This window comes from Anopheles merus, chromosome 2R (assembly GCF_017562075.2).
Source record: "Anopheles merus strain MAF chromosome 2R, AmerM5.1, whole genome shotgun sequence".
Taxonomy (NCBI): Eukaryota; Metazoa; Arthropoda; class Insecta; order Diptera; family Culicidae; genus Anopheles; species Anopheles merus.
The window spans coordinates 49,640,564-49,655,584 of record NC_054082.1 but is presented as its reverse complement, the minus strand read 5'-3'; the positions used below and the strand labels follow the sequence as shown (position 1 = coordinate 49,655,584).

The 15,021-nt window shown below is 49.6% G+C and overlaps 1 protein-coding gene across 1 annotated transcript in view; it reads left to right on the top strand.

Moving 5' to 3' along the window:
• The window catches only part of LOC121587901 (protein serrate), a 102,952-nt gene that overhangs the window by 62,845 nt on the left and 25,086 nt on the right, over positions 1–15,021 (top strand). Inside the window, exons 8-9 of the mRNA XM_041905217.1 lie at positions 9,984–10,117; positions 13,015–13,482. Coding sequence (XP_041761151.1) covers positions 9,984–10,117; positions 13,015–13,482 — 602 coding nt within the window. The remainder of the gene's footprint in view (positions 1–9,983; positions 10,118–13,014; positions 13,483–15,021) is intronic.

The window sequence follows — 15,021 nt, the reverse complement described above, 5'->3', positions numbered from 1 at the left end:
CGATTCTACAGATTGACCGTGAGATGCTGTAGACTTTGTTTTTGTTTTTTTTTTTTTGTTTTTTTGTTTGGTTGTTTGCTCACTGTGTGCTCTCTTCTCCGAGCGATAGCTGCCCTCGTTGGCGAATAAAGAAGCATTTACATAATAAGACAAGGTTCAACAATTTATAAGACCACAAAAACATCGCACCATCGTCTTCGTCGCGTCCACCATTACACCACCCCGTCTGGTTTGGTCTGTTCCCGTCCCTGGTGGGCCTGGGCCATGTTGAGCTGCTCCGTTGCACGGAAGAAGCGAAGTTTGGCGCTGTTTATCGGTGCGATGGATCGACTTTCGCCGTGTACTACGGCCCCGGCGGTTACGAGACCGATCTCCGATGACCCCTCCGGGCGACCCCGAACGGTGATGGTGGTGGAGGCCAATCCCAGGCAGCAAACTGCAAACAATAATTTCTGCCACAGATTCCATTTCAGGCGAGGAAGCGATCGAATTATCGCAGTGTCGGAAGAAGGTTCCCTTCCTTATGGTCTATTTCGGTGCCTGGTTTGCTCGATTTTCGTCTAGCTGCAACGTCCCATCCGGTTGCTCTTTTTCTCTTCTTCCACGCTTACTGTTGGACCGTCTCGTGCCACCCAGATATCATTATAAATTTTGCTTTCCCATCGGCCCAGCGCTGTTTGCCAGTACTGTCGACCATTTTGCTATTGCCCGCTGGAAGCTATTGCGCGGAACAGAACATTTAAGCGCTTAGAGATTGGATGATTATGATAAAGAGAGAAAAAAAAAACTCGCGGCCATCGTGGCTGTTTTTGCCCAAGCCCTCAGCCAAAGCGCAGACAAAGCAAAGGCTAAGCGTTCGGTTTGGCGCGATATTATCGTCCAAATTGAGATGTCCGCGCAAGCGACTTCAACGACGATGCGGGAATAATTAACAAACAACGAAACCGACGAACAAAAAAACAACAAACTTCCACTAAATGGTAGACCCAATACATGCAGCTGCACGTACTGGTAGATGGCACTGCAAAAAGGTGATGCGAGTTCTGCAGAGGCAGGAACAACCATGGAACGGGTTGCCCCCGGTAAGGCTATCTGGATCTTCTCCCGCGACCCGGTGGGACTGAGACCTACCGACAGTGTACCGTTTGCTCTATGTATCTCATTATATCTATCTCTCGTATCGCGATCGGAGTATACGGGACGATTGACAGTCGACTAAATATTTGCGCTAAATTCTTCACCCGGTGGAGCTTGCCCTACTCACCCCCGTTGTCACCAACACCGATGGGTTGCACACCATTCCTTCGCGTTGTTAGTTTTTTTAACTCTCTCACACATTCCATCAGTCGCCCCGCGAGAAACAAGATTGTGTGGGCGACTGTGAAATCTTGACCGAAAGGAAAAAAAAACAGTATATAGTCTCATCATTCTCCCTTCCACCCATGGTTTTGGTTTGTGTGCAGCGTATTGACGTTTATTTTTGAAACAAAAGTCGAAACTCAAACAAGCGAACAAACTTACAAACACCCCGCAATGGACCCCATCAGGGGTGACGCGAGTGGCGACGAGAGGCGCTGCTTCTGCTGCTGCACCAACCGGCGCGAGTAAAGGTGACGGCGATCGTATCCCCCGGCCGGCCCGGTATGGGAAAAGTCGAGCGATCGAGCCTGATCGTCGCCGCTTTGCATTTGAGGTGGCGAGCCGACCGGGCTTGGGGCAGGGTCTTTTTTACTTACCATTATTCACCCGCGCCGCCACTGTCATTGTTTACATCGGTTAAACATTTGTTTTGAGCATTATTCGTCGCTGCCCCGGAGCGCGGCTGGTACGTCATCGTTCGGCACTGTGCGGAAATGTGTCAATAAAGCGAACGAGAAGCCAGCCTTAGATGGAACCGAAACCGCAGAGGGAACCTCTCCGATGCACCTGATGATGAGCTGCTTTCGGGGAAGAAATGAGAAACGCAAATAAGATGAACAGCAGCAGCAGCAGCATCAGCAGCAACATAGCACAGAAGGGAGGGAAGATGAAAGGGCAGCAATAGGAGAAAGCTGTATTGATGCAGTTTTCCTCCTTTGTAAATGACCCCACAACCCCCGCCGACGTCCGTCCAGCCGTGTGAAACAATAATTCGATTAGGCCACTTAAACAAGCACTTAAACGGAATGTGGTTTGTTTTGTTTCTTCCTCACATGCGCGTGTTCGAGGCTTTTGTTTTGCTTCTTGAAAGCGTTCAAATTATCATAGCCCAAGAGCCTGCAAGCGCACCCCTACTGGTGGACTGATCAGGGTCGCAAGATTACGTCCCACAAAACACGGCAAAACATTGGACAGGATAACGCTTCCCGCCAAACCCGTTGCGAGGCGAAGGTGTACTGCCAATTGCTCGATCCCCCCTAACCCTCCCAAACCGTACCCTACAAAATGTCAAACGAAATAAATGCTCTCAAGTGCGGCAATAAATAATACCTAATGAAATATCAATAACACAACAATAACAATAACCCTTCCTTTTCCGAAGGGACGCGCACACGGATGAGCAATAAATAAAAGCGACGAACCCGCGGCTCTGCATACGCGGTTGTCGCGATTTGTGCCAACCAGCCAGCCTACACAACGCCGCCAGCTTGTTGGGTGTTCGGCGATCATGTATGCTTCATGTCACCCGATGTAGCCGTTTCGTTCGCCCCGGTTTTGCACCACCACCACCAGAAGAAGAAGAGCCTTAAGATTTCGACGCCCGCAAATGCAGCGAACGGCAATTGTGGTGATCATACACCGATACGACTTCCCATCTCGGGCCAATTTCGTTCCGAGGCCCCGTTCAGCCGAGATTAACCGTACGGCAATAGAGGACAATAACCACCCGCTTTACTGCTCCATGGTTAAACTCCTCACCTTTGCAGTAGAATCGGCTCGTTTGCCGCAGCACAACCGGACGCGGTGGGTGAGATTTTGCAACCAAACGTCACACTTTGAAGGTACTTCTTTGCCCACCTTCCGCTCCTTAAACACACTGGCTGGGAAAGAACATTGATCATTCCGGGAAGTCCCTGCCCTGGAAGCATACGCGAACGCGAGGGACGTATGAGCTATTATTGTCACCCGGCAGGGACCGAAACAAGTTATGGCCTGTGCCTCCCTCACTTCCCCCTTCATTTCTTCCCGCGGCCAATGAAAGTGAGAGGGAGCCGTGGAGGGAAAAGCGTCACACAGCGAAACACATGCCCGCACAACAAGGTCGGAAAGCAGACCGATGCGGACGACCCGAACGGGTCCGTGATTGACATTTCGCACCGCGTTTCACCCATTTTCGCCAGCCGGCAAATGGTCGTTTAGTGTGTGGTGCAGGCGCTCCGACCGGGTGGGCGTGTGAGCGAGCCGGCGTGTGTTATGCTACCACCCCGCCCTGCTGGCCCAACTTGGCAATGCAGCATGCTGCATGATGATGCGTCTCCTGCGCACCAGACCGCGAAGGTTAAGCGGGTTCACCGAACGTGGTACCCATCTTTTCGCTGCAAAAGGTTTTTTGCTCGCTCTCTCTCTCACTCCCTCCCTCCGTTTTTTCCCGTCTACTCGTCTGCCACACACTCTCACTCTTTCCTTCCACTCACTAAGTGGCCGTCCGCGGAAGTGGCGGAAAGCATGTTAAGGGAAGCCCCGAGCCATCGGAAGCCTCGCGGAAGGGGGTGGTCGGTGCCGGGGATGGCCAATTACACCGGGGAACATTTTCCCACACCTGCGCATACGTACGCGCCCCGAGGCCTACGCTGCCTTTTTTTGGAGTGAAATAAACAAAAAAAAAACAAAAGCTCTCGCGTTAGCCGCACCGAAACAACGAAACAAAACAAAAGCAAAGTAAACGGCAAACCGCATCTCTCTCTCTCGCTCGCTTGCTGTACTCTCTTGCCTTCCTGTATCGGGTTTGACCCGCGTTGCCGAAAAATGAAGCAACAACATCAACAACAACAGCAGCACACAAAAAAAAACCACAAACCAACCAAGGAAGCTGTTTCGCTCCCGAACAGCATATACCGACCACCGCTCGGAAGGGCGTACCACAGGCTCAATTTTTCGACGAGACTCTCGACCTGAGTGGGTTCATCAAAGGTCCAGACCCCCTCGGTGTGAGGCGGATGTGATATTTTGATGTGAATTGCCTTACGTTTTGTTCGATTTGCACAACCCCCAACCCGACGCACGGCACTTGAATCATCTATGCGAAGCTATGCGCTTTTTGGGTTGGTCCTTCGAAATTTTGACAGCCGTCACCGTCAAACACCAAAACTCTGCTTGTTCCCCCGAGGTAAGCTTGGCCCGGCTCAAAGCAAACGAAGCTAAATGGGGTTAGAAAGCTTTGTGCTCCCTGGTCTGGAAAAGTGTTTTGCATAATAATTTAAATAATGCTACAATGATGCTACCACACCGCCACTTTGGCAAACGGGAGGTCAGTCGAAGGCGGTCGATGACGGGGCAGCGCAAAGCGTGGAGCTTTTGAACGAGTCCAAAAAGACGCCCTACATAGCACCTGATTAAAATTGTGCAACACTGGCCAACCCTCGCTCCAGCGCTCGCTAATACTCCGGCTAACCAGCAGTTAGCACGCTTAGGCGGTTCGAATTGCCGAGTTTGGTTTCGGTGCGACTCCACATGCACAACAACACCGTAAGCTGTTCAATGCTGCATCCTCCCTGGGCTTACCCAAGAAGCCTATCGATCTTCAAACACAACCACCGTAATTTCGTGCCTTCCTTAGTGGGAAATTGTTTGATTGATAGCATTGTTATGCAACGCGCAATAAATCTTTCCTACCTATGGTGTACGATCGCGGGCAGAACAATAACCCGCTGCCTACTGTGGCGAAACGGTACCGACTACTTGCCATCACCCGGGGGCCCGGGTGGTGGTCCCGTTTCAATTGGTGAGCCACCGCAGTTTTGAGCGGCAGGACAATTGTAAAATAAATTCACCATTTTATCGAGTTGTCATCAGGTGGAAGGATGTCACACGTATGCACGGCTACTGAACGAGTGCACGGGACTGCAGGACACGAGCCCGTCGACCGATTTGCGGGTGGGTAACATTGCCTCCGCAATCTTAGACAAATATGGGAACTCTCACACAAACACATGTGCAACGACCGGGTGTGACGATGATCTCGTCCATTCTCACTCCTCGTTCGGTGCGATGCCTACTACCCCGACGAGCCACGACGAGCAACACGTGACAATTTGCTTCACATGCCTCGACTGACGCTTCGTTCACCCGAGAAAGCTCGCCAAGAAAATCGCCTGAAAGCAGAGCCCGAAGCGGAAAATTAATAATAAATAAATAAGCGCTTAATCATACATAATTGAACAAGCGGAACATTGTTTGAGCGCTTTTAATTCTGCAATAAATCTCGGCCCGCGCACATTCGCGACCGAGCGCACCTTCCAGCTGAATAGGAAGCGATCGTGCGCTTCCTCCCCACACGATCAGCGATCGCACCCGATGTCGCGCAGTCCCAACGCCAAGACTGCGGGGGAAATGCTGGCGTGCTGGCATCACCCTTAGTGTGTCACCGTTTCCATCAAGCCGTGCATGAAGCCGCCCCTGCCTTGATGCCACCCTCTTCGTTCCACCCCAAAACCGACATGCAGATCCGAACAGACAACCGAAACAACTGACTGTGCGCCCTGTTAGATCGTGCGCGTGAGATCGCGAGCTTCACTGCAAAGTAGGAAACTAAGGAGGCGCGGGATGGCAATGGAGGAGATGCATGAACCGTGGCCCTTGTCGCCTGTCTTGTCGAAGGATGATGTAAATCGTAACGATATGTGACGTGCCCAACAACACACACACAGCGAACATAGTGAACAACCGTATGTTTTTCCGGCTCTGCGTTTAGGCAACGATTTGTTGTTTGCCACCACCGTCAACCCGAGCCGAAGAACAAAACGGTTGTCTTCTAAACACAGCACGCGGGTAGGCGACGGTTGGCGGATCGCTGTCGGATGTGGCGGAACGTCGTCTAGTCAATAGCATGTTGCACCTCTATATTAAGTTTCGTGCCTACCTTCGGAGGACTCGACTCCGGCTTGCGCTCCCGGCTTAAAACGTTCACAAGGAACCTAGCAAGACAACAACGGACAAAAAACACCTCAAGTTGTGACTTTTCGCAACACCTTCAAAGGTTGTCCCACACACACACAGGCGCTTGACGGTCGCGTCGAGATACTCGAAAAGTTTCGATTTCAACACATCCCATCTTTCCCCAGGGCTGTCCCTAGCGTCCTACCTCCCTCGTAAACCAACCCGGAAAGCCGAAAGAGCCGACCCAGCGGACTGAAAAACAAAACGCAAACAAAAAATGGGAAGCATTGTTATCTTTTCGGTCAGTCGGTCGGTCGTCGGTTCACGTTGATCGACGCACTCGCCCAGAAAGCCCACCCGGCCCCGGCTTCCCATTCCCGTGGGCACATAAATCATAAAACACCCCAAAACGCGCGCCTCCCTGCGTCCGTCCGCCTTTGTCCTGTCCGCGCCGTTGGTATCATCTTACCAACGCGTCCCCCCCCTGTCGGGTAAACTCCAAAGTGCTGAAGCATAAATGGGGAGATCCATGTTTGTAATTGATTGTCCACTGCGGGTCCGCTGAAAGTTATTTGTACTTCCATATCTCGCTCTCTTGGCTCCTTTTTTTTTGTTGCTGCTGTACCGTCCCTCCTTTTCTCCTTGTGGCCAACATTGTGTAACCCGACTCCACGCTCGAAGGGGGCAAAAATGCAGAGACAGTTCGGTGCGGGCCGTGCGGAAAGTGGGTATCTTTTTTTTGCGGGAACTTTGTGCGGTAATTGTTTTTGGAGAGACTCGCTGTCAGCGGCCACAAAGCGAGCCGGCTCTATTCTGAAAACATAGCCCCGATCAACTTCGGGCACCCCGGGCAACGTTCACAGGACCCGGTAGGTTGGTTCGTGTTGATTTTACAACCGATCCTGCCCGTGGCGCCGCCTTGCGGTGTACTGCGGAAGCATCATGCCAGCGAAGAAACGGTGTGCTGGACATTTCCACTTCAACGCCCGCGCGTCACCGATCGGATGCTTTTGATCGTGCGAACCCATGTTGCCGTTGTATAATAGCGAGCCCGGGCTTTGATGTCGTAATTGGATACGTTCGCCTGATCGAGCGGACAATCGGTGTCAGGATTCGAACGATCAGGATCGATTGGAAAGAGTACCAGTACACTTTCCAACCCCATTCCCGAAGCATGTTCCCTTTGATTACTAACGATAATGTTTTGACAGAGTCGGGCCATATCAAACGGTCGGCGGGGAAATTTTAGCCGAATTAGTTTTCCACTGTTTTGCCCTTTTGTTTTGGCATCATTTGTCTGCTTCACATTTACGTCCGAAACGAACCCGACAGCAACGGCAATTCATTCTCACGATATTACGGATCCAGGAATTTGGCCCGAGATCATGCACAATCTGATCTCGGTCCACCGTTAGACAGAACCGAAGCGAATGCACGATCAGCACATTTTTCGAATCGTCAGACACTGGGGCACATTTGGCCCGAACACCCAAGGAATGAAGCACGAAGGCCCGCCCGACCGATGACACAAGGATGCCTCATTTAAATACATATCCTCCTTCGCGACATGGTTCGCCGGTTTGCTAAATCGTAAATGCGCCTCCGGAATTGTCCTGCTTGATCGCTCTCTTGGGCGTTATTAATTAACGTGCACGGGTACGCCAAAAGCACCGCCGGAATTTCGACAACGCAGCGGAAAAAAATGGAACCGAAACACGCCACAAAAAAGGGGAGACGGGTGGAGGCATATTCAAATACCTTTACCTGGACCGGCAACTGGCGCGGTACTGGATACCTCGCTTTCGAAGGTGGACATTTTATTTGCCTCCAACAGAAATGTAGAAGAAGGAGAGAAAACGTTACAGGCACTTCCCAGCAGCACCGGGTTCGCCGCCTTGCCGATAGATTCGTTTGAGTCATTCGTTTGACCCTCGTGAAGCCAAGACTAAATGGTTGCTTGAGGGGAGGGAGGACACGAAACGTTAAAACACCGAAATCCGTTCCGCATACCCCGGCAAAAGATGGTAGCGGTGGGATCATCTCGGTTTAGTTTGTGTATTATTTTTCCTGCTCTTTTTCGGTTCGTCCTCGGCGCGATTTTTGTCTCCTCAGTTCGGTTGACTGGGCTGTTTGCTTCCTGCGCACCGTCATCGCTGTGATTTGAGCCTGTATTTGTGACTGCATCTGTGTGTGTGTGTCTGTGTGAGTGTTTGTTAAAGAGCGCTGTTCCGTCCAACATCAAACAAAACACTTCTTTGCTTTATGAAGCGCGGTCCGCGGTGTTAGATTTTGGCGTTTGGTGTGTATAGGTCTTCCCGCGAGGCGGCCCCGCGGGGCTGGAACGAGAAAACAAACAGAAGCATAGCACTTCCACTCCTGCCGCCTGCACAAACATCGGTATCCAGCGAGTCGCGCGAGAGCTGCCTAAATCGCGTCCCGATTACTGTCGATTGAGCTTTTTTCCCACCGCAGGATTTAGTGAGCGAGCATCGGCATTGGGCGGTGATGATTCGTTGCTGCGTTTTTTACTTCTTTTTGTGTGTTAGCTTACGAAAAGATAAGCAGACCATCTCAAGGTAACTGCAAATCGTCGATGGTGGGCTTTTACATTTACTCGACGGTTGCACGTATTCGGTAGTGGACAGGTTTTTGTTTAATGATCTCATGAACAGACCATCATTCATCATTGAGCGCGGATCGATTTTTATCGATGAACCGATCAAATCTCCTAGCAGTTTGTCACCAGTGTGGTGACGCGTCTTGCCAATTAAGCATGACGAAACTGTTCACAATGGTATACATTGTTTCCCTTCTAGCTTAGTTAATTGCTTGTTATAGGTTTTTAGCGATTTCATTCATGAATAAATGCAAAGAATCCACTATCCCACCAATTACCACAAATACCCCAAAAAAGGGCAGCCAACTTATCCCGCAGCAATACCGACTGTGCGTATCGTTTTCGAGTAGTTTTAAATCATTTACATTCCTCCCACCGCCGCTTGACCCAACTTTCTTCACCACTTCTTCGGGGCGCTCTTCAAGTGGCGATCTTTAACTCATCGACGGCGCAGGCCCCCTAGTTGGCGGTGCGTGCTAATTGTTAAGCACTACAACAACAAAAAAGCCCGCTGCACATAAAGACTTGCCTCCCTTTGGGCTGTTCACGGCGCGTACCTAAGTGTATTGGATGCCAAATAAAAACAACCCCGACCCCAAAATGCCACACGACGCTTTGCCCGCTGGCCTAATGATCGAGCACCACCGATTCGAAAGCCGTCACGTACGGGGCGCGATCGGCAGGGACCATTTTCTAAAAGAGGAATAAAATGCTCGACCCACCTGGAAGTGAGCACTCGTTTACCGATGAACTCATATCACCTAAACGGCACCGAAAGCGATCGATTGCCATCATCGCCATCGTTTGAGATTCGGACTGTTTCGGAGTTCGGGACAAAAAGCTTCAAGATCCCCCCGTAGTGGCACCACTCGATCGTGGTCACTCAGCGACACAAGGCGTTGTAGGAGAGTGGGAACTGCAAACACAAACACACTTGTGCTCGACGGCACATTTTGGATGGTGCCAATGCGTGCTTTTTTCTTCTCAATCCACTTCTCAAACTACTACACGATCAAGCAGAACTGTGCAGAAAGAAGCACGCTTTTGTCACTTGCGCGCGGCACCACGTTTGGTGGAGTAATTGAAGGCACCACAATTGCAGGCAGCATTGAATAATTACTTTCAAAAACGGTCCCTTTGATCGATGAATGTCGTCTTTTGTTCGTGCCCTCGTGAAATCAATAGGAATGCGTCTTGCTTTGTGTTTTTTTCCTACAATATTCGGCACGCACCTCTTTAAATGATATCAACTCTAAAAATGTGTCTCATTTCTCTTCGTTCTCTTTTACAGATGCCGACCCGGATGGCGTGGTCCACTGTGTAACGAGTGCATGGTGTACCCGGGCTGCCGCCACGGCTACTGCAACGGAAGTGCATGGCAGTGCATCTGTGATACGAACTGGGGTGGAATCCTCTGCGATCAAGGTAAGTGTATGCGGTGCGATCTGAAGTGCGCAATCCAATCCCCTTCCTAAAAACCGGACTTCCGGGATTTGCCGGCATCCGGTTCATTTTTCTTCTTTCAACTCGAAATGTGCTATTTTCTCTAGCGCATCCTATTTTCCTTCCAAGTATGCAACGGAGCCACTACTTTCGCACGCAGACAGTGCAATACGGAGGTACTCGAAACCTGTCCCCGTCGCTTTCCCGTTGTCGCCCTAATGCTAGTTAATTTCGATGAAAAATCAAATCGATTTCAATCTCCGCTACACTCACCGCGCCAACTCTTCCTCACTGCTCCGGTAATTAAATGCCGATCATTTCTGGGGTAATTACCGGCACACGGTGGTCGCTCTCAGCACAAAATGGCGATACAACGGAAGAAAGCATAGCGCGCCACTACGATGCGATGCTGCACTAAAGCTCTTTATGGGGAAATTAAAACGCCTTCATAAGTCTTTTCTAAAGTGAGCCCTTTTGGGGCGAGAGAGCAGCAAATAAGGCATCCACAAAAAAATGACCCTAAAACTCGAACATTCAAACACACACACACACACACACACACACACACACACACACACACACACACACACACACACACACACACACACACACACACACACACACACACCACACACACACCACACACACACACACACACACACACACACACACACACACACACACACCACACACACACACACACACACACACACACACACACACACACACACACACACACACACAACACACACACACACACACACACACACACACACACACACACACACACACACACACACACACACACACACACACACACACACACACACACACACACACACACACACACACACACACACACACACACACACACACACACACACACACACACACACACACACACACACACATACACACCATGTAATCGATGGGATTTATTTTTTTGGCCACCATAGCTTCAGAAGGCCACGGTCACCATTACTTTTAATTAATCGATTAATAATAAATTTCCCTTATTTTAACTCGCCATTTGGAACCCCCAAACTCTCCCTTCTTCCCTCCCCACCCCTTTCTCGACCATCACTTAATCGAGGCGAAGGCACACTATCCGCTCGTTGCAATCTAAAGCAACGAAACTGGAAACCGAAGATACAAACAGGGCGGCACGCAATACGCTAAACCAACGGGAGAGACAGAGCGCGCGCGAAAGGAAGCGACGAACCTGGAAAAGAAACCTAATTAAGTCGAAATTTAATTTTTTATTGTTTAATCTTATCGCTCGGCGATACAATATTGCTCGGTAAAGCAATTTTCGTATCTGTCTGACTGAAAGAGCCAAAACGGTTCCCCCAAAAAGTTAGAGTCTTGGGAACGTGTGCACACGCCACACGCACGGCTGAAACCAGTTCGATATGCACTGTACAATTCCTTCCAAACCCACCCATATCGGCTCAAACACACACACACACACAAACTTCATTTTTATGGATACGCCCTACAACTCGCTAATATATGTGACTTCCAGTGCAATTTTACATTGAACCCCAGCCGCAGCGGTAGGTCTCCCCCATCGAGAAACAGGATATTATAGGTCATCGATTTAACCGTCCGATGGGCCGATCCTGGTCGATTGCGCTGTTGTCGAAGTATAATAGTGTCGCTTGTGAAACCCAAACGCACATTTCAACAAACACTACAGCGGAGACCGAAAGCCCGCGACCTTCCGTTTGTAGCGAGATAGTAAGGGATGAGTTTGCGATGACAAATCCCATAAATCAGTCCCGGGTTGTTTTTTTTTGTGGTCTGACATTGCGAACCCTAAAAAACAGTTAGGGTCCTAAGAGGGTAACCGCGTATATGTCACGTTTTGCGCCCTTTCCCTTGCGCACATGAAGCCTGCAGAAACGGTTTGTTCCCCTGGCACTATATTTGGTTACCGGTTTTGTCTGTCGCAAACCATCAAGGGGTTGTTGAAAAGCTAAATAAAAAAAAAGAAACACGGAAGTTGGACTCACAGAACAGCAACTGCAAATGAAGCAAGTAAATAAAGGGTGCCGAAATTGTCAAATCGATCAATCAGCAGTGCGGAAGGGGCAAGGGCACGAACCTGGCGGAGGAAACACACTTGTAAAACCGTCGGCGGTAGTTATGGTTTTGATCAACAAACGGACGGGGTTACTGTCCGCTACCATCCCGCACGCACATCCACGGCGTAATTGCGATCAATTACATCCCTATTCATGTGCCGTCATAATTGCCCGAGCGCGATTAACATATGCGACGAGGGGAAGCCGCAGCAGGAACAACGGCAACAGAAAGCCCTTTTTTGTGTGACCGTCGGCGGCGTGTGCCACATGACCGAAGGGGAGGGGGGAAAAATGCGATGATGCACTGCAAGCGAGGGGAAAAAACACTCGTAAACACTTGCCGATCGTTTCATCTTACTCGCGATTAATGCAGTGGCCGACAGGTTGGGTGAAAGAACACTCGAACGCGCGCACGCGTGCACGCGTTGTTGTATTTCGAGTATGTTGTGCTGCTGTTAGGCTTTTGGGTGCGTGAAAAGAACGCGTGCGCGCACATGATCATACTGGTAAAGGGCAAGAAAATCCAACAAGTGTCCGGAACGATTACGAACAACTGTTACCACTTCCGCACATGATACCAACTGTCTGTATGTCGAGAAGTTTGTTTTTTTTTTTCTTTTTCGAGGTCAAGGGAGTGTTTATCTCCCACGAAAACAATACTCCTCTTTTGGCTAGTTTTGCGTTCATGTTTTTTTTTTATAATACAATACATAAATCTTTTTCTTTGGTATATTTTACCCATTTTACTTACACTATGTATAACATTCTCTCTTTTTATTCATTCCCTGACAGATCTCAACTACTGCGGCACGCACGAGCCGTGCATGCACGGTGGCACGTGTGAAAACACGGCACCGGACCAGTACCGGTGCACGTGCGCCGAAGGACTCTCGGGCACCCGGTGCGAAATCGTCGAGCATCCGTGCGCGCCTCAACCGTGCAAAAATGGCGGCACTTGTACGCTAACCGGAAACGACAAATCGGCTGCCGTCGCTTCCTCCACCGTTGCTTCCATCGTTGTGCGCGGGATGCGCGGCATGTCTTCGATGGGCAAACCGTTCGGACGCAGTGCTGCCGGTACGGGCGGCGGTTCCTCCGCTGGTTCCGGCTCCGTTACGCTCGACTCGAAGGATCAAGCCAAGTCGGGCTCCTCGTCGTCTTCCGCTGGACTTCCGGCACCATCCGCCGGTGGTCCCCAGCCAATGAAAGATTTCGTCTGTACCTGTGCACCCGGATGGACGGGGCCGACTTGTGAGATAAGTAAGTATACCCTGTTTAGCCTGTATTTCAGCTGTGTTGATGGAAACGTCTTACATCGAAGGATTTGTCCATTACCTTTCGTGCCGTTCCGCTGCGTTTCATTTCAATTTCAGATTTCAACCATTAATCACACATCTGACAAATTTCAAGACTTCCTTTAAGACATTGTGCGCTTATCTCTCTCGCTTGTGTACTTTTGACGTTTGATTTACCTCCGTTCAAAGTGTTTATGTATCGACGTTGTACTGTCCTCGCGTTTTTGGGGTTTGGGCAGTACAATAAAATAGAAAACACCAAACCGTACGTAACGAGGCATTTTTCTCATAGACATTTACAGTTCAGTTCAATGGGATTTTAATGTGGTTCTTTTTTCTAACGAACGAAAAGAACATAGTCCCCGCTCCAAACAAAGTTTCGGGGTTGAATGGAAGCATAAAGAAATGTTCGTTTCAGAACCACCAAAGGAACCCCCAAACTGCACGCTAATTATTCTAAATTATTGTATTCATAATTTTCTTTGACCAACTCTGTCCCATTCTACCGGCACGTTGGTGTTCTAGGATAGAGAGGAGGAGGTTTTTTCCTACTCGAATACATTCTTTCACAAAAACCGAGAAGCAACAGCACAAACTTTACAGCACGCTTGGTTCGATTATTATTTAAACATTAAATATTTCCTCCACGGGACGAGTGAATGGATAATCTGTTCGACACACGCGCACACTTTGTTCCAGGGTAAACGAGCTAGACCGAGCATCGATCACCGAACTTGGATTTATTAGCAATTTCACGGCCATACGTCCAGCCAGCGACCCTAAAGCGTCCACGATTGAGAAAGATCATGTCTTCCTTTTTTGTATTTTGGGAGCCAGATTTCCACACAACCGCAGCTAACGCGAGCATGAAAAGTGCCGTTGATCTTCACTTCATTAGAGAACGAGTGTGCCACACACACAAGCGGTAAAAAAAGGGGTAGAACAGGCACCGGAAAGCATCAGAATCAGCATTCGTTGCGGTTGCCCAAAACCTGCCATAAGCCTTACTTCCTTTCCACCGGGATGGGGGGGGGGGATAGTTTGTACCTTTTGTGGCCCGGTTGTGTGGCTCAATCAAACCGCACACGCTTCTAATCGAGCGCGCACTGCGCCCAACTGCGCTTATTTACATAATTCTCGCACCGAACGCCAATCCGAAGCTGTGAAGACTTCATCTCTGGCGCATTAAATTTATTATTTATTGCTCACTCATCGATCGCAACACCGACACATGGACCAGGCCCGGGGCCGTCAAGCACACAGGAAGGATAGACCGAAAAGCAAACTTCGAAAAATTGGACATTATTAAAAACCGATCACCGATAGAACGAAGTGACGAATTTTTATGTGATGAGCGCCGGTTCGGTTGGGAAAGCGACTGCAAAGCGTGCTTGTGTTGTGCTTTTTTGCGTAGTCGTGTGCATAATTTGAATGATTTTCACGCTGCGGGTGCTCCAAATAAAAATATTGAAATTATTCTCCAGAAAGAAATCCAACCACACTG